At 55.1% G+C, this 25,150-nt stretch overlaps 1 protein-coding gene across 1 annotated transcript in view; it reads right to left on the reverse strand.

Moving 5' to 3' along the window:
- The window catches only part of cpamd8 (C3 and PZP like alpha-2-macroglobulin domain containing 8), a 110,137-nt gene that overhangs the window by 26,978 nt on the left and 58,009 nt on the right, over positions 1-25,150 (reverse strand). The window contains exons 26-34 of the mRNA XM_070861074.1: positions 17,130-17,286; positions 16,519-16,593; positions 13,961-14,126; positions 12,823-12,909; positions 11,172-11,308; positions 9,861-10,016; positions 8,307-8,369; positions 1,752-1,990; positions 846-933 (exon numbers count right to left, since the gene is read on the reverse strand). Coding sequence (XP_070717175.1) covers positions 846-933; positions 1,752-1,990; positions 8,307-8,369; positions 9,861-10,016; positions 11,172-11,308; positions 12,823-12,909; positions 13,961-14,126; positions 16,519-16,593; positions 17,130-17,286 — 1,168 coding nt within the window. The remainder of the gene's footprint in view (positions 1-845; positions 934-1,751; positions 1,991-8,306; positions 8,370-9,860; positions 10,017-11,171; positions 11,309-12,822; positions 12,910-13,960; positions 14,127-16,518; positions 16,594-17,129; positions 17,287-25,150) is intronic.

Here is a 25,150-nt window from a genome sequence, read left to right on the forward strand (position 1 = left end):
GGGAGAGAGCGAGGGAGGGGGGGGAGAGAGCGAGGGAGGGGGGAAAGAGAGCGAGGGGAGGGGGGGGAGAGAGCGAGGGAGGGGGGAGAGAGCGAGGGAGGGGGGGAGAGAGCGAGGGAGGGGGGAGAGAGCGAGGGAGGGGGGGAGAGAGCGAGGGAGGGGGGAGAGAGCGAGGGAGGGGGGAAGAGAGCGAGGGAGGGGGGAGAGAGCGAGGGAGGGGGGAAGAGAGCGAGGGAGGGGGGGGGGAGAGAGGGAGGAGAGGGGGAGGGGGGAGAGCGAGGGGAGGGGGGAGAGAGCGAGGGAGGGGGGAGAGAGCGAGGGGAGGGGGGGAGAGAGCGAGGGAGGGGGGGAGAGAGCGAGGGAGGGGGGAGAGAGCGAGGGAGGGGGGGAGAGAGCGAGGGAGGGGAGAGAGCGAGGGAGGGGGGAGAGAGCGAGGGAGGGGGGAGAGAGCGAGGGAGGGGGGAGAGAGCGAGGGGAGGGGGGAGAGGGAGGGGGAGAGAGCGAGGGAGGGGGGAGGGCGAGGGAGGGGGGAGAGAGCGAGGGAGGTGGGGAGAGAGAGAGAGAGAGAGAGAGGAGGGGGGGGGGGGGGGAGCAGGTGATCCAATATCGCCCGCAGTCACTATTACTCCGTGACCATCTGAGCAGAATTAAATATCAAACCTCACTTCCTCGGCGTCAAAACTAAATATAAACTCCCTGGGCCTGGACTCTTCCATCCTTCCACCCTTCCACCCCTTCCCTTCTCCCCCACCCCCCGCCCACCGGGGCCGGGACTCTCTCCCCAGGGCAGGATGTGACACAATGCACACCATTGCCAGGACTGGAACGTGACCGACGTTTCCCACCTGTTCAAGGCTCTCCACATCCGCCCGGAATCCTGAGAGGAGGGGAACCTCCAGCACTGCCATGTTCGAGGACCCAGAATGGAGCCACCTGTGGGAGAAGCAACATCGCAGCAAGGGGTTAGATACAGAGTAACGCTCCCTCTACACTGTCCCATCAGACACTCCCAGGGCAGGTACAGGGGGTTAGATACAGAGTAAAGCTCCCTCTACACTGTCCCATCAAACACTCCCAGGGCAGGTACAGCACAGGGTTAGATACAGAGTAAAGCTCCCTCTACACTGTCCCATCAAACACTCCCAGGGCAGGTACAGCACGGGGTTAGATACAGAGTAAAGCTCCCTCTACACTGTCCCATCAAACACTCCCAGGGCAGGTACAGGGGGTTAGATACAGAGTAAAGCTCCCTCTACACTGTCCCATCAAACACTCCCAGGGCAGGTACAGCACAGGGTTAGATACAGAGTAAAGCTCCCTCTACACTGTCCCATCAAACACTCCCAGGGCAGGTACAGCACAGGGTTAGATACAGAGTAAAGCTCCCTCTACACTGTCCCATCAAACACTTCCAGGGCAGGTACAGCACAGGGTTAGATACAGAGTAAAGCTCCCTCTACACTGTCCCATCAGACACTCCCAGGACAGGTACAGGGGGTTAGATACAGAGTAAAGCTCCCTCTACACTGTCCCATCAGACACTCCCAGGGCAGGTACAGGGGGTTAGATACAGAGTAAAGCTCAGTTCCATTCCTGTTTAGGTTGCGACTGGATGGGCAGCAGAGTTTGGATGTTACTCAATGTGGGAGCAGGGTTTTTACATGAGCGATAGATACATGAGCACAGAGTCACTTATATAAATGGCCGGGCAGGGAGGGGGCAGGCCGGCGAGGGTTGAGGTGGTGCTGTACCTGGCACAGGCCTCCATGGTGACCTTGTACTCCTGGCGATCCTGGTCTGAAGCTGGGTCTTCATCGTCGTCACCCAGCGCCCGCTTCCTGCGGGACAGCTGGGAGCGGTTGTTGTTCCGGGACACAGGGCGGGCGGGGAGTGGGTGTTGGTGGCGCTCGCGGTTCGGTTCCTTCAGGTTCACCGTGAGCTGGAAGGCAGGTTTGGCCACCGGGTCCGGCACATTGTAGCTCACATCGATCTGCAATCCATGTACCTGGTTTACAGACAGCACCGAGTGGGAAACCCCGCCCCTTCCCACCCTCGCCCCTCCCACTGCCTCCTTCGCCCCTCCCCGCCATCATCACCCCTTCCCTCCCCATCGCCCCCCCCGCCATCATCGCCCCTCCCCATCCTCCCCACCCCTCGCCCTAGCCCCTCCCCATCCAATGCAGAAACAGTGATTTCCGGGGCGCCAATATGTTGTCCCTGTATCGCCAATCCTCTCCCTGCTGTCCCTGATCCTGGGGATCTCACTCCAAGCCTTTCCCAAAAAGCTTATTCATTTCATGGAAACCATTTCATTTTCTCAGGTTAGATTTCAAGTGAGAGCTTTTGGAGATCATTTTTCTGCATCCAACAACCCCACCCATCCAACTCTCCCACACACAATGACTCACCCTGGGGTACAGGTCCCACACACACTGACTCACCCTGGGGTACAGGTCCCACACACACTGACTCTCACTGGGGTACAGGTCCCACACACACTGACTCTCACTGGGGTACAGTCCCTCACACACTGACTCTCACTGGGGTACGGGTCCCACACACACTGACTCTCCCTGGGGTACGGGTCCCACACACACTGACTCTCACTGGGGTACAGGTCCCACACACACTGACTCACCCTGGGGTACGGGTCCCACACACACCGACTTTCACTGGGGTACGGGTCATAGAAACATAGAAAATAGGTGCAGGAGAAGGCCATTCGGCCCTTCGAGCCTGCACCACCATTCAATAAGATCATGGCTGATCATTCCTTCAGTACCACTTTCCTGCTTTCTCTCCATACCCCTTGATCTCCTTAGCCGTAAGGGCCATATCTAACTCCCTCTTGAATATATCCAGTGAACTGGCATCAACAACTCTCTGCGGCAGGGAATTCCACAGGTTAACAACTCTCTGAGTGAAGAGGTTTCTCTTCATCTCAGTCCTAAATGGCCTACCCCTTATCCTAAGACTATGTCCCCTGGTTCTGGACTTCCCTAACATCAGGAACATTCTTCCCACATCTAACCTGTCCAGTCCCGTCAGAATATTATGTTTCTATGAGATCCCCTCTCATCCTTCTAAACTCCAGTGAATAAAGGCCCAGTTGATCCAGTCTCTCCTCATATGACAGTCCAGCCATCCCGGGAATCAGTCTGGTGAACCTTCGCTGTACTCCCTCAATAGCAAGAACATCCTTCCTCAGATTAGGAGACCAAAACTGAACACAATATTCCAGGTGAGGCCTCACTAAGGCCCTGCACAACTGCAGTAAGACCTCCCTGCTCCTATACTCAAATCTCCTAGCTATGAAGGCCAACATACCATTTGCCTTCTTCACCGCCTGCTGTACCTGCATGCCAACTTTCAATGACTGATGAACCATGACACCCAGGTCTCGTTGCACCTCCCCTTTTTCTAATCTGCCGCCATTCAGATAATATTTTGCCTTCGTGTTTTTGCCCCCAAAGTGGATAAATGTATTTGCCCACTCACCTAACCTGTCCAAGTCACCCTGCAGCCTCTTAGCATCCTCCTCACAGCTCACACCGCCACCCAGTTTAGTGTGATCTGCAAACTTGGAGATATTACACTCAATTCCTTAATCCAAATCGTTAATATATATTGGAAGTAGCTGAGGTCCCAGCAATGAGCCCTGCGGCACCCCACAGTCACTGCTTGCCATTCTGAAAAGAACCCGTTTATCCAGACTCTCTGCTTCCTGTCTGCCAACCAGTTCTCTATCCACGTCAGTACATTACCCCCAATACCATGTGCTTTGATTTTGCACACCAATCTCTTGTGCAGGACTTTGTCAAAAGCCTTTTTAAAGTCCAAATACACCACATCCACTGGTTCTCCCTTGTCCAGTCTACTAGTTACATCCTCAAAAAATTCCAGAAGATTCGTCAAACATGAATTCCCTTTCATAAATCCATGCTAACTCGGTCCGATCCTGTTACTGCTTTCCAAATGGGCTGCTATTTCATCCTTAATGATTGATTCCAACATTTTCCCCACGACTGATGTCAGGCTAACCGGTCTATAATTATCCACTGTCTCTCTCTCTCTCTCTCTCCTTTTTTTTTTATAAAAGTGGCGTTACCTTAGCTACCCTCCAGCCCATAGGGACTGATCCAGAGTTGATAGATTGTTGGAAAATGATCACCAATGCATCCACTATTTCTAGGGCCACTCCCTTAAGTACTCTGGGATGCAGACTATCAGGACCCAGGGATTTATCGGCCTTTAATCCCATCAATTTCCCCAACACAATTTCCTGCCTAATAAGGATATCTTTCAGTTCCTCATTCTCACGAGACCCACTGTCTCCTAGTACATTCGGAAGGTTATTTGTATCTTCCTTTGTGAAGACAGAACCTAAGTATTGGTTCAATTGGTCTGCCATTTCTTGGTTCCCCATTTTAAATTCACCTGAATCCGACTGCAAGGGACCTACGTTTGTCTTTACTAATCTTTTTCTCTTCACATATTTATAGAAGCTTTTACAGTCAGTTTTTATATTCCCTGCAAGCTTCCTCTCGTACTCTATTTTCCCCTTCTTAATTAAACCCTTCGTCCTCCTCTGTTGAATTCTAAATTTCTCCCAGTCCTCAGGTTTGTTGCTTTTTCTAGCCAATTTATATGCCTCTTCCTTGGTTTTAACACTATCCTTAATTTCCCTTGTTAGCCACGGTTGAGCCACCTTCCCAGTTTTATTTTTACTCCAGACAGGGATGTACAATTGCTGAAGTTCATCCATGTGATCTTTAAATGTTTTCCATTGCTTATAAGAACATAAGAATTAGGAACAGGAGTAGGCCATCTAGCCCCTCGAGCCTGCTCCACCATTCAACAAGATCATGGCTGATCTGGCCGTGGACTCAGCTCCACTTACCCGCCCGCTCCCCGTAACCCTTAATTCCCTTATTGGTTAAAAATCTATCTATCTGTGATTTAAATACATTCAATGAGCTAGCCTCAACTGCTTCATTGGGCAGAGAATTCCACAGATTCACAAACCTCTGGGAGAAGAAATTCCTTCTCAACTTGGTTTTAAATTGGCTCCCCTGTATTTTGAGGCTGTGCCCCCTAGTTCTAGTCTCCACGACCAGTGGAAACAACCTCTCTGCCTCTATCTTGTCTATCCCTTTCATTATTTTAAATGTTTCTATAAGATCACCCCTCATCCTTCTGAACTCCAATGAGTAAAGACCCAGTCTGCTCAATCTATCATAAGGTAACCCTCTCATCTCCGGAATCAGCCTAGTGAATCGTCTCTGTACCCCCTCCAAAGCTCGTATATCCTTCCTTAAGTAAGGTGACCAAAACTGCACGCAGTACTCCAGGTGCGGCCTCACCAATACCCTGTACAGTTGCAGCAGGATCTCCCTGCTTTTGTACTCCATCCCTCTCGCAATGAAGGCCAACATTCCATTCACCTTCCCGATTACCTGCTGCACCTGCAAACTAACTTTTTGGGACTCCCAGGTCCCTCTGCACCGCAGCATGTTGTAATTTCTCCCCATTCAAATAATATTCCCTTTTACTGTTTTTTTTCCCCCCCAAGGTGGATGACCTCACATTTTCCGACATTGTATTCCATCTGCCAAACCTTAGCTCATTCGCTTAACCTATCTAAATCTCTTTGCAGCCTCTCTGTGTCCTCTACACAACCTGCTTTCCCACTAATCTTTGTGTCATCTGCAAATTTTGTTACACTACACTCTGTCCCCTCTTCCAGGTCATCTATGTATATTGTAAACAGTTGTGGTCCCAGCACTGATCCCTGTGGCACACCACTAACCACCGATTTCCAACCCGAAAAGGACCCATTTATCCCGACTCTCTGCTTTCTGTGAACCAGCCAATTCTCTATCCATGCTAATACATTTCCTCTGACTCCGCGTACCTTTATCTTCTGCAGTAACCTTTTGTGTGGCACCTTATCGAATGCCTTTTGGAAATCTAAATACACCACATCCATTGGTACACCTCTATCCACCATGCTCGTTATATCCTCAAAGAATTCCAGTAAACTAATTAAACATGATTTTCCCTTCATGAATCCATGTTGCATCTGCTTGATTGCACTATTCCTCTCGATGTCCCGCTATTTCTTCCTTAATGATAGCTTCAAGCATTTTCCCCACTACAGATGTTAAACTAACTGGCCTATAGTTACCTGCCTTTTGTCTGCTCCCTTTTTTAAACAGAGGCGTTACATTAGCTGTTTTCCAATCCGCTGGTACCTCCCCAGCGTCCAGAGAATTTTGGTAGATTATAACGAATGCATCTGCTATAACTTCCGTCATCTCTTTTAATACTCTGGGATGCATTTCATCCGGACCAGGGGACTTGTCTACCTCAAGTCCCATTAGCCTGTCCAGCACTACCCCCTTAGTGATAGTGATTGTCTCAAGGTCCTCCCTTCCCACATTCCCGTGACCAGCAATTTGTGGCATGGTTTTTGTGTCTTCCGCTGTGAAGACCGAAGCAAAATAATTGTTTAAGGTCTCAGCCATTTCCACATTTCCCATTATTAAATTCCCCTTCTCATCTTCTAAGGGACCAACATTTACTTTAGTCACTCTTTTCCGTTTTATATATCTGTAAAAGCTTTTACTCTCTCTTTTTAATGTTTTGCGCAAGTTTACTTTCGTAATCTATCTTTCCTTTCTTTATTGCTTTCTTAGTCATTCTTTGCTGTCGTTTAAAATTTTCCCAATCTTCTAGTTTCCCACTAACCTTCCACCGTCAATCCTTTAAGTATCCTCTGCCAGTCTATTCTAGCCAATTCACACCTCATACCGTCGAAGTTACCTTTCTTTAAGTTCAGGACCCTAGTTTCCGAATAAACTTTGTCACTCTCCATCTTAATAAGGAATTCTACCATATTATGGTCACTTTTCCCCAAAGGGCCTCGCACAACAAGATTGCTAATTAATACCTTCTCATTACACATCACCCAGTCTAGGATGGCCAGCTCCCTGGTTGGTTCCTCAACATATTGGTCTAGAAAACCAATCCTAATACACTCCAGGAAATCCTCCTCCACCGCATTGCTACCAGTTAGGTCAGCCCAATCTATATGTAGATTAAAGTCGCCCATGATTACTGCTGTGCCTTTACTGCACACATCCCTTATTTCTTGTTTGATGCTGTCCCCAACCTCACTACTACTGTTTGGTGGTCTGTACACAACTCCCACTCGCGTTTTCTGCCCTTTGGAATTCCACAGCTCCACCCATACCAATTCCACATCATCCAGGCTAATGTCCTTCCTTACAATTGCATTGATTTCCCACAGACACTGACTCTCACTGGGGTACAGGTCCCACACACACGGACTCTCACTGGGGTACAGGTCCCACACACACTGACTCTCACTGGGGTACGGGTCCCACACACACTGACTCTCACTGGGGTACGGGTCCCACACACACTGACTCTCACTGGGGTACGGGTCCCACACACACTGTCTCTCACTGGGGTACGGGTCCCACACACACTGACTCTCACTGGGGTACGGGTCCCACACACACTGACTCTCACTGGGGTACGGGTCCCACACACACTGACTCTCACTGGGGTACGGGTCCCACACACACTGACTCTCACTGGGGTACGGGTCCCACACACACTGACTCTCACTGGGGTACGGGTCCCACACACACTGACTCTCACTGGGGTACGGGTCCCACACACACTGACTCTCACTGGGGTACGGGTCCCACACACATTGACTCTCACTGGGGTACGGGTCCCACACACACTGACTCTCACTGGGGTACGGGTCCCACACACACTGACTCTCACTGGGGTACGGGTCCTACACACACTGACTCTCACTGGGGTACGGAGAGTGAGCAGGATGTCTGGCCGGTCTCTCCCCTCCCTCAGCACCGAGACTGATGGTCGTCTCCAGCTGCTGACCTGGCAGAGATCAGCAGCACAGACCCGGCGTGCTCAGTGCTACACTGGGCAAGGTATCACCCACCGAGCTATCGGGGGAGAGGCTGGTGCCTCAGTGCCGAGGTTGGGGTACAGTGGACCGCACTGCCTGAAAGGGCGGTGGAAGCAGATTCAATCGTAACTTTACAAAGGGAATTGGATAAATACTTGTAAAGAAAAACATTTGCCGGGTCGTGGGACAAATTGGATCTTTCACCGAGCCGGCACAGGCACAAGGGGCCGAATGGCCTCCTCCTGTGCTGTTTGATTTGATGATTACCCAGTACCTTCGATGAGAGACAGAGGGACGCGATCTTTGTTCAGCAGAGCCTGAATTTAATTTCCCTTACCTGCATCAGACAGCAACCTTCTCCTTTTGCACTGACAAACAGGCCGGTCGGGACACTGGGGATCTAGAGAGGCGGGAGCACACACAAAGATCAGAAAATCTTCACCACAGAGAGTGCGTTAAACACAGAGCCATTAAGGACCGGTGTCCAGAGTCCTTTCCTGCTCATTTACTGCATAGCTCCCTTTGGGTCAATCGCTTCCCAGAGATTCCCTTCTTGTCCACAGTTTCCGAGGTTTTAAGTTCTCTTTCTCCCCCCAATCACTATGAAACTGATTCCTGGGATGGGGGGGGCATTGTCCTATTCGGAGAGATTGAGTAGACTAGGCCTATATTCTCTAGAGTTTAGAAGAATGAGAGGTGATCTCATTGAAACATACAAAATTCTTACAGGGCTTGACAGGGTAGATGCAGGGAGGATGTTTCCCCCGGGCTGGGGAGTCTAGAACCAGGGGTCACAGTCTCAGGATAAGGGGTCGGCCATTTAGGACTGAGATGGGGAGAAATTTCTTCACTCGGAGGGTGGTGAATCTTTCGAATTCTCTGCCCCAGAGGGCTGTGGAGGCTCAGTCTTTGAGTATATTCAAAACAGAGATCGATAGATTTTTGGATATTAAGGGCAGGGATATGGGGTTCGGGTGGAAAAGTGGAGTTGAGGTCGAAGATCACCCGTGATCTTATTGAATGGTGGAGCAGGCTCGAGGGGCCGAATGGCCGCCTCCTGCTCCTAATTCTTATGTTCATATAAACACGGCCTGTCTCTATCCCAAATTCTGCCCCAGGACCTCGCCGACTGTCTCGCCTCAACACTTTCCCCAACATTCTCCGTGGTGCCCTCCATAAACTCGGCAAGAACATTTGCACCCTTGTTCCTCACCCCCTCGTCCTCATCCAACCTCACGCATGTTCACATTCGCCCCGCTCCTCATTCCTCGTCCTAATCTTCAAAATCCTGCTCAGCCTCACTGCCCCTCCTCTAGGGGTGTGTCTCTGCTCGGCCCACATTGCTCACTGCTCCGGAACCACTCCCGGATCAGTATTGGATTCTTCAACCACTGCCTCCCCCCGACACCTCTGCCCTCTCCCCCCCCCCACCCCCGACACCCCTGCCCTCCCCCCCGGACACCCCTGCCCACACCCCACCACACAGTTAGCGGCACACAGTGACCCCACGATTCCTGGCCAGAGGAGATGACTGCATCAATCCCCAGTCAATCACGCCGTGAGCCGCACTGCGGTGAGTGATGGGGGGTGATTTGTATCATGTGACTGTCCCCCTCACGGTGTGTTGTGGGGACATTTCCCTGCTATTATTGGGAGGTGTTGCTGCACAGTTTGGACAGGCCCTGTAAATAGACCGTTTGCTACATCCCGTGCCGCCTTAAACTCACTGGCTGAAACTCGGCACACGGTTACACTGCTCGGCACACATTTACACCACTTCATACGCACGGATTTAGCCAGTCTGCACGCACTCACACGCTTTACTCTTTCACGTGTAGAAGTGTGAAATTGAAAGGTGTGTTTTCACAACAGGAGACTGACAGCTTCTCACCACCGCTGTCTGCAGAATCTTCTTGTTGTCCCGGTTGAGCTCGAAGGATTCCTGGAAGTCCAGATTGGTTGATGCGAGAGAGATGGTGAGATTGACCCCTCCGACATAGGAGAGAATGGCATATTCCGAGAGTGCCTGCAGAGCGACGCAGGTATCCTGGAGAGAGAGAGAAAGCACACGGGCTGTCGAACACCTCAGTTAGCGGCCAGAGGGGGGGTTAATGGGAACGTTAGAGCTCAGCGACCCGGCGCGCAGCGTTTCGCGGCCCAACGGAAAATTCAATTGAGGCTCACCGGGGGCGGAAACCCATAGCGTCCGGCTGCTGATGTATTCCTGGTGTAACACCAACGCTCGCGCCCCGCGGGGTCAGTAAACTCGGTGCGGCTGCCCATTTAGTGCCCGCCAAGAACAATGTCTGGAGAAACAGTCGGTCCAGGCTTGCAGTCATTAACTGGCGGCTACTTAAAGGGACGAGGAAGCGCTTCCCTCGGAGGTCACAGTCAGTGCAACGTTTATACACAGCACGGAGTGTGAGCCTCCCAGTTTGCAGCGGCAGACAGACGAAACAGTGCGGGGGAAACAAGTGATGTTGTAAACCTTAATGGGTGCGTTACTATGCCGCGCTTTCAAGATTCAGCTTTTCCCGGGATCTGACTCGGAGTTCTGCGCCTGCGTGATGGGCCCGCCAAATGTACTGACCAAACTTGCGTTAGCGTCCCCCCTCCCTCCAGCTCCGGTGTGCAACGGCTGAGTTACTGCCCGTCAGCTCCTCGACCGATTCCGACAAACTTCTCGGCGGGAAGCGCAAACGTTTTAAAGGCGCTAAGTGTACCGCTCTGCCTGGATTAACGGCGCAACTGAATTTCCCTGTGTTTATCCGTGCACTGTCCGGTGTTAACGTGTTTGCCATGTACTGCCAGTTAGCGTGTTTACCCGTGCATTGCCGGTGTTAGCGTGTTTACCCGTGTACTGGCGGGTGTTAGCATGATTACCCGTGTATTGTCCTGCGTTAGCCTGTTTCCCGTGTACAGCCCGTTGGCATGATTACCCGTGTATTGTCCTGTGTTAGTGTGTTTACCGTGCACTGGCGGGTATTAGCGTGTTTACCAGCGTACTGGCGGGTATTAGCGTGTTTGCCCGTGTATTGTCCTGTGTTAGCGTGTTTACCGTGCACTGGCGGGTATTAGCGTGTTTACCAGTGTACTGGCGGGTGTTAGCGTGTTTGCCCGTGTATTGTCCTGTGTTAGCGTGTTTCCTGTGCACAGCCCGTTAGCATGTTTACCCGTGCACTGCCCCTGTTAGCGTGTTTACCTGTGTGGACGAGAAGCCTCCCAGTGCGTTGCGTTGCTGCGAGAGCCATTTGACGACAGGTAGGGCGGACGCCACGTCCCCGAGGGAGGTGTAGGTGAGGAGAGCATAGGCCGTCATCTCCACCTCCGCCGACACAACTGTACGGAGAGACAGGAGGGACAGCTGACGGATTGCACATCATCGAACAAGCATTGCACATCTCAATCCGCGCTCCGGGTTTCATTCTTGTTCGTTAAGTGACCGCGCGGAGCCACACTGAGCAGCGGCACGCCAGCGTGTGGGCTCAGGGACATGTCCGAGCACAAACATAAACCTGCATTTCTATAGCGCCTTCCACCACCTCGGCACATCTCAGAGCGCTTTACAGCCAATTAAGTATTTTTGGAGTGTAGTCACTGTTGTAATGTGGGAAACGCGGCAGCCAATTTGCGCACAGCAAGCTCCCACACACAGCAATGTGATAATGACCAGATAATCTGTATTTAGTGATACTGGATGAGGGATAAATATTGACCCAAGGACACCGGGGAGAACTCCCCTGCTATTCTTTGAAATAGTGCCGTGAGTTCTATTACGTCCACCTGGTTTAATGTCGCATCTGAAAGACGGCCCCTCCGACAGTGCAGCGCTCCCTCAGTACTGCCCCTCCGACAGTGCGGCACTCCCTCAGTACTGCATTGGATTGTCAGCCTGGATTATGGGCTCAAGTCCCTGGAGTGGGACTCGAACCCTCAACCTTCTTACTCTGAGGCGAGAGTGCGACCCACTGAGCCACGGCTGACATTCACTGGTCAGGTAGAAGAGAGTCTCGTTTACATAAGAGCCATATTGAACAGTGTGTTACCCACAGGTAACATCACTCCCCTGTAGCCTGAGCCCCTTATAGTGTACAGTCCCTCTCCGTCGTGTAACCCCTGGTGGTCTGTGGTTGGATTCGCACTGACATGTTCTGACTGAGGACCATGAGATGATTTGCTGGTACAGTTAGAAACATAGAAAATAGGAGCAGTGGTAGGCCATTCGGCCCTTCGAGTCTGCACCGCCATTCAATATGATCATGGCTGATCCTCTATCTCAACACCATATTCCCGCTTTTTCCCCATACCCCTTGATGCCTTTTGTTTCTAGAAATCTGTCTATCTCCCTCAAATATATTCAGTGACTTGGCCTCCACAGCCTTCTGTGGTAGAGAACTTCTCAGGTTCACCACCCTCTGAGTGAAAACATTTCTCATCTCGGTCCTAAATTTTCCACCCCGTATCCTGAGACTGTGACCCCTTGTTCTAGACTTCCCAGCCCGGGGAACATCCTCCCCGCATCCAGTCTATCCAACCCCATCAGAATTTTATACTTTTCAATAAGATCCCCCCTCATTCTTCTAAACGCGAGTGAATAAAGGCCTAGTCGACCCAATCTCTCTTCATACAACAGTCCTGCCATCCCAGGAATCAGTCTGGTGAACCTTCGCTGCACTCCCTCAATAGCAAGAACGTCCTTCCTCAGATTAAGAGACCAAAACTGCACACAATATTCCAGGTGTGGTCTCACCAAGGCCCTGTATAACTACGGTACCAATCCTGTCGGATAACCTCGTGCACCGATGCCGGAATGCAACAGCGGGCAGTGAATGGGTCACCAAGGGGTCCTTTACCTGACTGAGAGAGGCCATCATTGAAACCCATAAACGTGTCCTCATCAGTGACCATGGTACCAGTCAGGCTCCAGTGTGTGAATCCATCTGTAACTCAGAAGGAACGTTAATCCACTTATAAGAACATAAGAAATAGGAGCAGGAGTAGGCCATACGGCCTCTCGAGCCTGCTCCGCCATTTAATATCATGCCTGATCCGATCATGGACTCAGGTCTACTTCCCCGCCCGCTCTCCATAACCCCTTATCGGTTAAGAAATGTCCCAGCTTCCACAGCTCTCTGAGGCAGCAAATTCCACAGATTTACAATCCTCAGAGAACAAATTTCTCCTCATCTCAGTTTTAAATGGGTGGTCCCTTACCCGTATCATTTAAAATAATTGGCAAAAGAACGAGAGGGGGACCGAGGAGAGATTTCTGTTGTGTTGTGATGATCTGAAACGCTCTGCCTCAAATGGCGGAGGAATCAGATTCCACAGGAAGATTGAAAAGACAATGGGACATATGCTCGAAGTGGGAATGTTTGCAGGGGGAGTGGGACTGAATCGGAGAGATCTTTCACAGACCCGACACGGGTATGATGGGCTGAATGGCCTCCCTCTGTGCTTTAAGATTCGCTAGTTCTACAATTATCCTCTTGTTTGACTGGTTATTAATTCTAAAAACACGTAAATAAATCACACCATCAGTCGGGAGCAGTGGGACCAAATCACCGGCCATTGTGAGGACTCACCCGGTAGCTCAGCAGGTGGAAGCAGTCCAGACCCAGGTTTGATTTACAATCTTGAGCGAGCTGATCTCCGCTAGGATACAGTGCTCAGTCACATCACCCAAAACATCTCCCACCGCTTCACGGACCGGTTACTTTGACTGTTATGTTGCTAAACGCACCAGTCAGTTTATACACGGCAGGATCCCACCAACAGTGAGAGAAATGGGCAGTTTATCTGTTGTTGTTGGTGTTGGCTGAGAGAAGGATGGTGGATAGGACACCGCAAGAGTTCCCTGCTCTTCAAATAGTGCCAGTGATCCAGTGCAAACACGGCACTGTAATCAAGCGCAAACACGGCACTGTAATCCAGTGTAAACGCGACACCAGCAATCGGCACGATTACATCCAGCGTGCGGGTTTAACACACCTTGCATGATGGCCATGTTGTTGAGTTTTCTCAGTGCGATGGGGGCGTGTTTGCTGCGGAGCAGGGAGAGTGCGTAGGCCGAGAGCGCTGTGGTGTACGGATCATCTGCCGAGTAGGTGTTCGTCTCCAGGAAATGTTTGGCTTTTCCAACCGCGGCTTTTTCTTCCTAACCAAGAAATGCAGACAGACAAGCGTTACCCACAAATATCGATTCTTCCTGCTGGACAGGGCACACCCCCCCCCTCCCCGGTAAACATCGCCCCCACCCCCCTCCCCCGTAAACAGCGGCCCCGCCCCCTCCCACCGATAAACATCACCCGCACCCCCACCCTCTCCCCGATAAACATCGCCCCCACCCTCTCCCCGATAAACATCGCCCCCACCCTCTCCCCGATAAACATCGCCCCCACCCCCTCCCCGATAAACATCGCCCCCACCCCTAACCCCGATAAACATTGTCCCCTCCCCTTCCCCCGTAAATATCGCCCCCGCCCCCACCCCCTCCCCCGGAAACATCGCCCCCACCCCCTCCCCCGGAAACATCGCCCCCACCCCCTCCCCCGGAAACATCGCCCCCACCCCCTCCCCCGGAAACATCGCCCCCACCCCCTCCCCCGATAAACATCGCCCCCACCCCCTCCCCCGATAAACATCGCCCCCACCCCCTCCCCCGATAAACATCGCCCCCACCCCCTCCCCGATAAACATCGCCCCCACCCCCTCCCCGATAAACATCGCCCCCACCCCCTCCCCCGATAAACATCGCCCGCACCCCTTCCCCCGATAAACATCGCCCGCACCCCCTCCCCCGATAAACATCGCCCGCACCCCCTCCCCCGATAAACATCGCCCGCACCCCCTCCCCCGATAAACATCGCCCCCACCCCCTCCCCCGATAAACATCGCCCCCACCCCCTCCCCCGATAAACATCGCCCCCACCCCCTCCCCCGATAAACATCGCCCCCACCCCCTCCCCCGATAAACATCGCCCCCACCCCCTCCCCCGATAAACATCGCCCCCACCCCCTCCCCCGATAAACATCGCCCCCACCCCCTCCCCCGATAAACATCGCCCCCATCCCCTCCCCCGATAAACATCGCCCCCACCTCCCCGATAAACATCGCCCCCACCCCCTCCCCCGATAAACATCGCCCCCACCTCCCCGATAAACATCGCCCCCATCCCCTCCCCCGATAAACATCGCCCCCACCTCCCCGATAATCATCGCCCCCACCCCCTCCCCCGATAAACATCGCCCCCACCTCCCCGATAAACATCGCCCCCACCTCCCCGATAATCATCGCCCCCACCCCCTCCCCCGATAAACATCGCCCCCACCTCCCCGATAAACATCGCCCCCATCCCCTCCCCCGATAAACATCGCCCCCACCTCCCCGATAAACATCGCCCCCACCCCCTCCCCCGATAAACATCGCCCCCATCCCCTCCCCCGATAAACATCGCCCCCACCCCCTCCCCCGATAAACATCGCCCCCACCTCCCCGATAAACATCGCCCCCACCCCCTCCCCCGATAAACATCGCCCCCACCTCCCCGGTAAACATCGCCCCCACCCCACTCCCCCGTAAACAGCGGCCCCGCCACCTCCCCTGATAATCACCGCCCCCACCTCCCCGATAATCACCGCCCCCACCTCCCCGATAAACAGCGCTGTCCTGCTCTGCAGCGATTTACGTGATTCTCTCTGCCTGGGTGTGTGTCGCTCCAACTGCATCCCGTGGGACAGGCCGCCCCCCCCACCCCGCTCCCCATAGGACAGACAGCCCACTATCCAGTGGATCTACCTTGAGCCCTCCAAGGTGGGGGTGAAACAGCAACATGACCCAAGAACAACACCCAGACCTTCGGCCGAATTAGGAAAATCCACAAATATATTCAGGTTCACTTTGCGTTTTGGAGTGGGGGGAGGGCGTGGTCTGACTGTTTGAACAGGGAACGCTCACTCACCTCCCCCGATAGCTGCCCTGCCCCGAGCCCCTGTGGCGGCTGGGTGTGAGGTGCCGGAGTTAAGGCCAGGGTTTCTTCCTGTTTCCTGACCCCTGCCATCGCTGGGATGGAGCCTGTGACAGCAGGAAGTGCCTGAAGAAAAGGAATTCAAGGAATTCCAACATGCCTCCCGTCTCCCTGTTAAACCCCAGGGAATCCCCTTCGGCCCCTTGTTAACCCGATCCTGCACCCTCCCCTGCGCTCACAAACCTCCCCCGCGCTCACAAACCTCCCCCACATACAGCCAGCTACCAAAGCACGATTAACTCATTCACCCTCCTCATCCCATTAACCCTTTGAATTAATCTGATCCCAGACACAACTGAATAGTAGTGGGGTCGCACTGGTCAGGGGCATGTGCTCATACATCTGGAGCACACGGTGACTGAGCTCTGTATCTAACCCCGTGCTGTACCTGCCCTGGGAGTGTTTGATGGGACACTGTAGAGGGAGCTTTAACCCCCCACACCCGTACCTCACCGGGGAGTCGCTGAGCGTGCGCGAGCCCGAATTGTGCGTTGCAGGGGAAGGCGGGTGACGATGCCGTACCTCGGAGGTGATGCCAGTCTCCAGCAGAGCAGCAACAACATAGGCCGTCAGCGAGATCTGACCGTGGATTCCACCCTGAAACAAGAAATCTTCAGCTCAGCATGTGCCCGACACCGCCAGGCAATCCCACCTACACAGCAAGATCCCACAAACTGCAGTCCCCATCGTCCTTTCACCCTCCCCTTATCTCACCTTCTCCTTCCCAACCCTCCCCCTGCTCTCTCCTCCCACCCACTGCTCCCCCCTCTCCTCCCCCCTCACCCCCACCCACTGCTCCTCCCTCGCCCCCTCTCACTGCTCCCCCCTCACCCCCACCCACTGCTCCTCCCTCGCCCCCTCTCACTGCTCCCCCTTTCTCCTCCCACTGCTCCCCCCTCACCCCCTCCCACTGCTCCCCCCTCGCCCTCTTGCCCCCTCCCCGCCCCTTGCCCTCTCACCCCCCTCCCCCACCCCCCCACCCTTCTCCCCCCCCTCCCCGCCCCTTGCCCTCTCACCTCCCTCCCCCACCCGTCGCCCTCTTCCCCCCCCCCACCCCACACCTCCCCTTGCTCATGCCCCCCTCCCTCTTGCCCCCACCCACCCCTCCACCGCCCCGCAGAGTTGCCCAGTACCTGGATGTCCTTGTTGAGGATGCGGCCGACCGCAGGAAAGGACCCTTCTTCCGTCTGGTGCTGGATGATCCAGCTCTTGGCGGTGGCCAGCTCCTTCGGGTCAATGTAAATAAACCCACGCGACTGCGCAAAGGACTTCACCACAAACGCAGTCAGCCTAAGAAAGGGCGCGGGAGGGAGAGAGAGATTAACAACAGCACCCGCTCACCCACATCTCCAAACACAGACACACTGCTGCAGTACAACTTGCATTTATATAGCGCCTTTAACGTAGTAAAACGTCCCAAGACGCTTCACAGGAGCGATTATCATAATTTGACACCAAGCTGCATACGGAGATATTAGTGCAGGTGACCAAAAACTTGGTAAAAGAGGTCGGTTTTAAGGAGCGTCTTAAAGGAGGATAGACAGGCGGAGAGATTTCGGGAGGGAGTTCCAGAGCTTGGGGCCCAGGCAGCTGAAGGCACGGCCACCGATGGTGGAGCGATTATAATCAGGGGATGCGCAAGAGGCCCGAATCAGAGGAGCGCAGAGATCGCAGGGGGTAGTGGGCTGGAGGGGATTGCAGAGATAGGGAGGGGCGATGCCATGGAGGGATTTGAACACAAGGATGAGAATTTTTAAATCGAGGCGTTGCTGTAGCAGAAGCGGAGACGGACGATGTTACGGAGCTGGAAGGAGACGGTCCTGGCTCGGGGGCAGATGTGGATGGAAGATTTTACTGTACGTGAGATGAGCAGACGTCACTGTGATGGGTCAGATATTTTAACCGGGATGAACGGGGGGGTGGGGGGGGGGGGGATTCTGACGGTGGGGCTCTTTTCTCTGGAGAAGAGAAGGCCGAGGGGTGACCTGATAGAGGCCTTTAAGATTATGAAGGGGTTGGATAGGGTAGACATAGAGAAGATGTTTCCACTTGTGGGGGAGACCAGAACTGGGGGCCATCAATATAAGACAGTCACTGATAAACCCAATGGGGAATTCAGGAGAAACTTCTTTACCCAGAGAGTGGTGAGAATGTGGAACTCGCTCCCACAGGGAGGGGTTGAGACGAATAATATAGTGGTGGGGGGGGGGGGCGGAAAGGAAGGGAGTGGAGCTGTGGTAGGGTGGGGGCATGGTGGTGGGGGAAAGAGGGGGGGTAAATGCTGGTGGGGATGGATGGGGGAAGGGGCCATGGTGGGGGGGCGGGGGGAAGGAAGGGGCCATGGTCGGGTGGGGGAGGGGATGGAGGGGGAAGGGGCCATGGTAGGGTGGGGGGGGGGGGGGGGAGGATGGAGGGGGAAGGGGCAGAGCCCACCACCAGCCTGGGGGTCAGACTCCCACCAGAAAACTGACCCACCCTGTGAGGGAATGTTCCCAGTTGTCAGCCTGACTGGAGCCAATCAGATTGGAATTGGCAAATCAGGAAGAACGTTCAATTAAGGTCGACATTGAACTCTCCGACAATGAGCGCTGTGGGTTTTTTTAATATAAATGATGTTGAAATACAGAGTTCCTAAAAAGATTTATTTACAAACAGAACCTTCACAACAGAATTGGCATCTCTGGTTAAATGTTAAAATGAGGTTTGTGCTTCTCAATCTCCGGAGGCCCCAGAAAGCGATTAAGGAAACTGCTGGTAATGACCAGTGGGCCGTCCCAGCTCACAGCAGAGCCGGCCAGAGAGAGAGAGCTGAATCGTGCTATTATTAAACCCTCACCCCCCGCAGTGGGAGAGAGCAGTTTAACAAACAGTCCACAGTGAATTTTCCAAGTGTTAAGTAACGGCCTGTCACAATCTTTCCCGGTGAGGGACTGGGCCACGGCAGGCACTGCGTGAGGGGGAGCTGTCTCTGCCAGTGATTTACGGGGGGATTTTACATTGACATGGCCCCAGGGGCAGGCGGGGAGGGGGGAGAGGTCAGTGGCTCGGGGACCTCCCGCTCGATGTCTGCCTCCACTATCGCTCTTTCCATCTGTTCTTGTGCGCTGATGTTTTATGATGTAACGGTGCAGTTGATTCCATTTCAATGACTCTACCAGAGCACCAAATGTTTCTGCAGCGGATCAGGCTCCAGAGATGAAGATGTCACTCGCTTTCCTCCAAACACACACAGTTCGCTGTCAATTCTGGTCACGCAACGACTTGTTTGGCCCACATTACATGAAAACACAGGAACAGGAGGAGGCCATTCAGCCCCTCGAGCCTGTTACACAGGAACAGGAGGAGGCCATTCAGCCCCTCGAGCCTGTTACACAGGAACAGGAGGAGGCCTTTCAGTCCCTCGAGCCTGTTACACAGGAACAGGAGGAGGCCTTTCAGTCCCTCGAGCCTGTTACACAGGAACAGGAGGAGGCCTTTCAGCCCCTCGAGCCTGTTACACAGGAACAGGAGGAGGCCTTTCAGCCCCTCGAGCCTGTTACACAGGAACAGGAGGAGGCCTTTCAGCCCCTCGAGCCTGTTACACAGGAACAGGGGGAGGCCATTCAGCCCCTCGAGCCTGTTCCGCCATTCAATTAGACCATGGCTGATCCGCATCTTAACTCCATCCACCCGCCCTGGTTCCTAACCCTCAATACCCTTACCCAACAAAAATTAAAGCCCAGATATCATGGCTGCAGTGTGTACCATCTCCAAGAAGCACTGCAGCAACTCGCCAAGGCTTCTTCGGCAGCATCTCCCAAACTCGTGACCTCTGCCACCTTGAAGGACAAAGGCAGCAGGCGCATGGGAACACCACCACCTCCAGGTTCCCCTCCCAGTCACACGCCATCCTGACTTGGAAATATATGGTCGCTGGATCAAAATCCTGGAACTCCCTCCCCAACAGCACTGTGGGAGCACCTTCACCACACGGACTGCAGCGGTTCAAGAAGGCGGCTCACCACCACCTTCTCAAGGGGCAATTAGGGATGGGCAATAAATGCCGGCCTGGCCAGCGACGCCCACATTCCTTAAACGAATTTAAAAAACACAAAGTCTTCCTGCAACATGTCCTTGGAGCTCGCTGAATGGATGGTTTTATTCCGTTAAGTTTAAAATATTACCCCCCCAGCCCCACCCCCCCCCACCGCTCCCCCAGCCCCACCATCACCTCTCCCCCAGCCCCCCCCAGCACCGCTCCCCCAGCCCCCCCCCCCACCGCTCCCCCAGCCCCACCCCCACCGCTCCCCCAGCCCCACCATCACCTCTCCCCCAGCCCCCCCCAGCACCGCTCCCCCAGCACCGCTCCCCCAGCCCCCCCCACAACCGCTCCCCCAGCCCCACCATCACCTCTCCCCCAGCCCCCACCAGCACCGCTCCCCCAGCCCCCCCCAGCACCGCTCCCCCAGCCCCCCCCACAACTGCTCCCCCAGCGCCCCCCCACCCCGCTACCCACCTCCGATCACCCAGCCTCCCCACCCTCACCGTTCGCCCAGCCACCCCCCCTCCCCATCCACCTCCAATCACCCAGCCCCTAGGGCAGTGGCTCCTTGGCCAGTAATCTGTCCAGTTTCAGGGTTGTCACCACAGAAGGAATGCGGGCACAAGATAAAGAAAACTGTGCTTCTGCCAAACATACTCCCATTGCACAAGAAAGGCAGGGGAATTTGACGATTTCTCGACCGGTACACCATGCTCCGCCCATGGGGAATATCACTCAGGGATTTGCTGTCTTGCACTCAGTTGGTCTGTTGCAATAAAGAGGGAAAATCACAGGCTCCCAACCTCCGTGTGGATACAGTGCCAGGGTTTCTCACACTGAATGTACCCTTACACGGTACACACCTTACCTGTACACCAGAGGGTGCTGCTGCTGGAGACCTGCTGGAGGCCGTGTGCAGGTAACCCAGTATAAAAAGGAACTCACAGTTTGTTGTCAGCACTCAGGAGCTGCAAATAAAGGACTACAGGTCCACACAGTTTAGGTATCATACCCTGCCTCGTGGAGTCATTACTAAAGGTGCCTACATACACTACTCCTCTAATTCCGCCCTCTTGAGCATCCCTGATTATAATCGCTCAACCATCGGTGGCCGTGCCTTCTGTTGCCTGGGCCCCAAGCTCTGGAACTCCCTCCCTAAACCTCCCCACCTCTCAGCCTCTCTTCCCTCCTTTATGACGCTCCTTAAAACCTACCTCTTTGACCAAGCTTTTGGTCACCTGCCGTAATTTCTTCTTTTGTGGCTCGGTGTCAAATTTATCTGTTTTGCCTTGTGACGTTTCACTACGTTAAAGGCGCTATATAAATAAAAGTTATTATTATTATTGGATCAGAAGCAGGAACTCAGACCGATAATTCCCATCCCATGGTGAGGTTAAGGTAAACTAACTTAACAAAAGACCGAGAATGGAAACAGGAATCATGGTCTATATGGCTCAGTCCCACACCGGGCCCCCCTCCCCGGGGCTCGGTCCCACACCGGGCCCCCCTCCCCGGGGCTCGGTCCCACACCGGGCCCCCGTCCCCGGGGCTCGGTCCCACACCGGGCCCCCCTCCCCGGGGCTCGGTCCCCCCTCCCCGGGGCTCAGTCCCACACCGGGCCCCCTCCCCGGGGCTCAGTCCCACACGGTGCCCCCCTCCCCGGGGCTCGGTCCCACACCGGGCCCCCGTCCCCGGGGCTCGGTCCCACACCGGGCCCCCCTCCCCGGGGCTCGGTCCCACACCGGGCCCCCTTCCCCGGGGCTCGGTCCCACACCGGGCTCCCCTCCCTGGGCCCCCCTCCCCGGGGCTCGGTCCCACACCGGGCCCCGCTCCCCGGGGCTCGGTCCCACACCGGGCCCCCCTCCCCGGGGCTCGGTCCCACACCGGGCCCCCCTCCCCGGGGCTCGGTCCCACACGGGCCCCCCTCCCCTTCCCCGGGGCTCGGTCCCACACCGGGCCCCCCCCTCCCCGGGGCTCGGTCCCACACCGGCCCCCCCCTCCACGGGGCTCAATCCCACACCGGGCCCCCCTCCCCGGGGCTCGGTCCCACACCGGGCCCCCCTCCCCTTCCCCGGGGCTCAGTCCCACACCGGGCCCCCCTCCCTGGGCCCCCCTCCCCGGGGCTCGGTCCCACACCGGGCCCCCCTCCCCGGGGCTCAATCCCACACCGGGCCCCCCTCCCTGGGCCCCCCTCCCCGGGGCTCGGTCCCACACCGGGCCCCCCTCCCCGGGGCTCGGTCCCACACCGGGCCCCCCTCCCCGGGGCTCGGTCCCACACCGGGCCCCCCTCCCCGGGGCTCGGTCCCACACCGGGCCCCCCTCCCCGGGGCTCGGTCCCACACCGGGCCCCCCTCCCCGGGGCTCGGTCCCACACCGGGCCCCCCTCCCCGGGGCTCGGTCCCACACCGGGCCCCCTCCCCGGGGCTCGGTCCCACACCGGGCCCCCCTCCCCGGGGCTCAATCCCACACCGGGCCCCCCTCCCTGGGCCCCCCTCCCCGGGGCTCGGTCCCACACCGGGCCCCCCTCCCCGGGGCTCGGTCCCACACCGGGCCCCCCTCCCCGGGGCTCAATCCCACACCGGGCCCCCCTCCCCGGGGCTCAATCCCACACCGGGGATAAAAGGTTACTGTACAAGATAAAAGCTCACGGGGTTGGGGGTAATATATTAGCATGGATAGAGGATTGGCTAACGAACAGAAAACAGAGAGTCGGGATAAATGGGTCATTTTCCAATGGCAAACAGTAACTAGTGGGGTGCCACAGGGATCAGTGCTGGGGCCTCAACTATTTACAATCTATATTAATGACTTGGATGAAGGGACAGAGTGTAATGTAGCCAAGTTTGCTGATGATACAAAGATGGGTGGGAAAGCAAATTGTGAGGAGGACACAAAAAAATCTGCAAAGGGATATAGACAGGCTAAGTGAGTGGGCAAACATTTGGCAGATGGAGTATAATGTGGAAAATTTGAGGTTATCCACTTTGGCAGAAAAAGTAGAAAAACAAATTATAATTTAAATGGAGAAAAATTGCAAAGTGCTGCAGTACAGAGACCTGGAGGCCCTTGTGCATGAAACACAAAAGGCTAGTATGCAGGTCCAGCAAGTGATCAGGAAGGCAAATGGAATGTTGGCCTTTATTGCAAGGGGGATAGAGTATAAAAGCAGAGAAGTCCTGCTACAACTGTACAGGGTATTGGTGAGGCCACACCTGGAGTACTGCGTACAGTTTTGGTCTCCGTATTTAAGGAAGGATATACTTGTATTGGAGTCTGTTCAGAGAAAGTTCACTAGGTTGATTCCAGAGAAGAAGAGGTTGACTTATGAAGACAGGTTGAGAAGGTTGGGCCTGTACTCACTGGAGTTCCGAACGAGAGGTGATCTTATTGAAACATTTAAGATAATGAGAGGGCTCAACAAGGTGGATGCAGAGAGGATATTTCGGAGGGTTGTAAATCTATGGAATTCTCTGTCCCAGAGAGCTATGGAGGCTGGGTCATTGAATATATTTAAGACGGAAGTAGACAGATTTTTGAGCGATAAGAAAGTAAAGGGTTATGGGGAGCGGGCTGGGAAATGGAGCTGAGTCCATGATCTTATTAAATGGCGGAGCAGGCTTGAGGGGCCAAATAGCCGACTCCTGCTCCGATTTCTTATGTTCCCCGGGGCTCGGTCCCACACCGGGCCCTGCTCCCCGGGGCTCAGGCCCACACTATCACATCGTATAAGAATCGTGATATTTAAAGGCTTGAGACAAAACAAACTTCCAATCCCAAGGGCCGGTGAACATGGTTACGAGTCGAGCTGCTCTAACTTTCACTTGTAATCCAGATATGTTTCAGCGCACGAGTCACTTTTGTGAAGAATCTGGCTTTGTTCATATTTTAGTGTTTCGGGTCATTGTTCTGACTGAATCTCTGAATGAAATACTGACTGGGCTGTGGGCCAAAGATTTACAAATTGTTGGGTTTATTCTCTGCAGTTATTTCTGGTTGATCCGAGCGCTAATTTCTTGTAAACACTGCTCTGTGTTTATCAGCAGCGGCCGGAGTTGGGACCGTTCTGTGGGTGAAGGTTCAGTGCTGGGCATGTGGGCAGAGAATGGCTGGGTCAGTGAATGACCACCACTCGATCAGCCCACGGTCCCTCAGAATCTGCTCCAATCACATCACTCCTTCATTCTGCCCTCAGGATAATGCCGGGTTTGGGCGCTGGCCAATGACAGGATCCAAACAGGAGGCATCTTAGCAACGCACCAATCACAGCCAACCCATAACACAAGCCAGAACATTACCCTGGTGGTACAGAGCATGCAACACGCAGCTTCCTGGGGGCTCAGAACTGTCCCATTTACAGGTTACAGGAGTTAACAGAGCAAGCAGCGTGTGACAGAAAGGCCAATTAAACCAGGATAGATTGTACCTCCCCGCTCACCCCCCCCAACACACACTCCCCCCCCACCACACACTCCCCCCCCCAACCACACCCACACTCCCCTCCACCACACCCACACTCCGCGCCCCCCCCCACACCCACACTCCGCGCCCCCCCCACCACACCCACACTCCGCGCCCCCCCCACCACACCCACACTCCGCGCCCCCCCACCACACCCACACTCCGCGCCACCACACCCACACCGCGCCACCACACCCACACCACACCCACTCCCTCCCCCCCCCACACCACACCCACTCCCTCCCCCCCCCACACCACACCCACTCCCTCCCCCCCCACACCACACCCACTCCCTCACCCCCCCACACTCCCACCCCACACTCCCACCCACCCTCCCCCCACACTCACACTCCCCCCCCCCCACACTCCCCACCACCACACCCCCCCCCCCCCCATCACCACACCCCCCCCCCCACCACCACACCCACACTCCCCCCCCCACCCCACCACCACACCCACACTCACCCCCCCCACCACCACACCCACACTCACCCCCCCACCACCACACCCACACTCCCCCCCCCCCACCCCACCACACCCACACTCCCCCCCCCCCACCACACCCACACTCCCCCCCCCCACCACCACACCCACACTCCCCCCCCCCACCACACCCACACTCACCCCCCCCACCACACCCACACTCCCCCCCCCCCCCACCACACCCACACTCCC

The sequence above is a fragment of the Pristiophorus japonicus genome, chromosome 18 (genome assembly GCF_044704955.1).
Source record: "Pristiophorus japonicus isolate sPriJap1 chromosome 18, sPriJap1.hap1, whole genome shotgun sequence".
Lineage (NCBI taxonomy): Eukaryota > Metazoa > Chordata > Chondrichthyes > Pristiophoridae > Pristiophorus > Pristiophorus japonicus.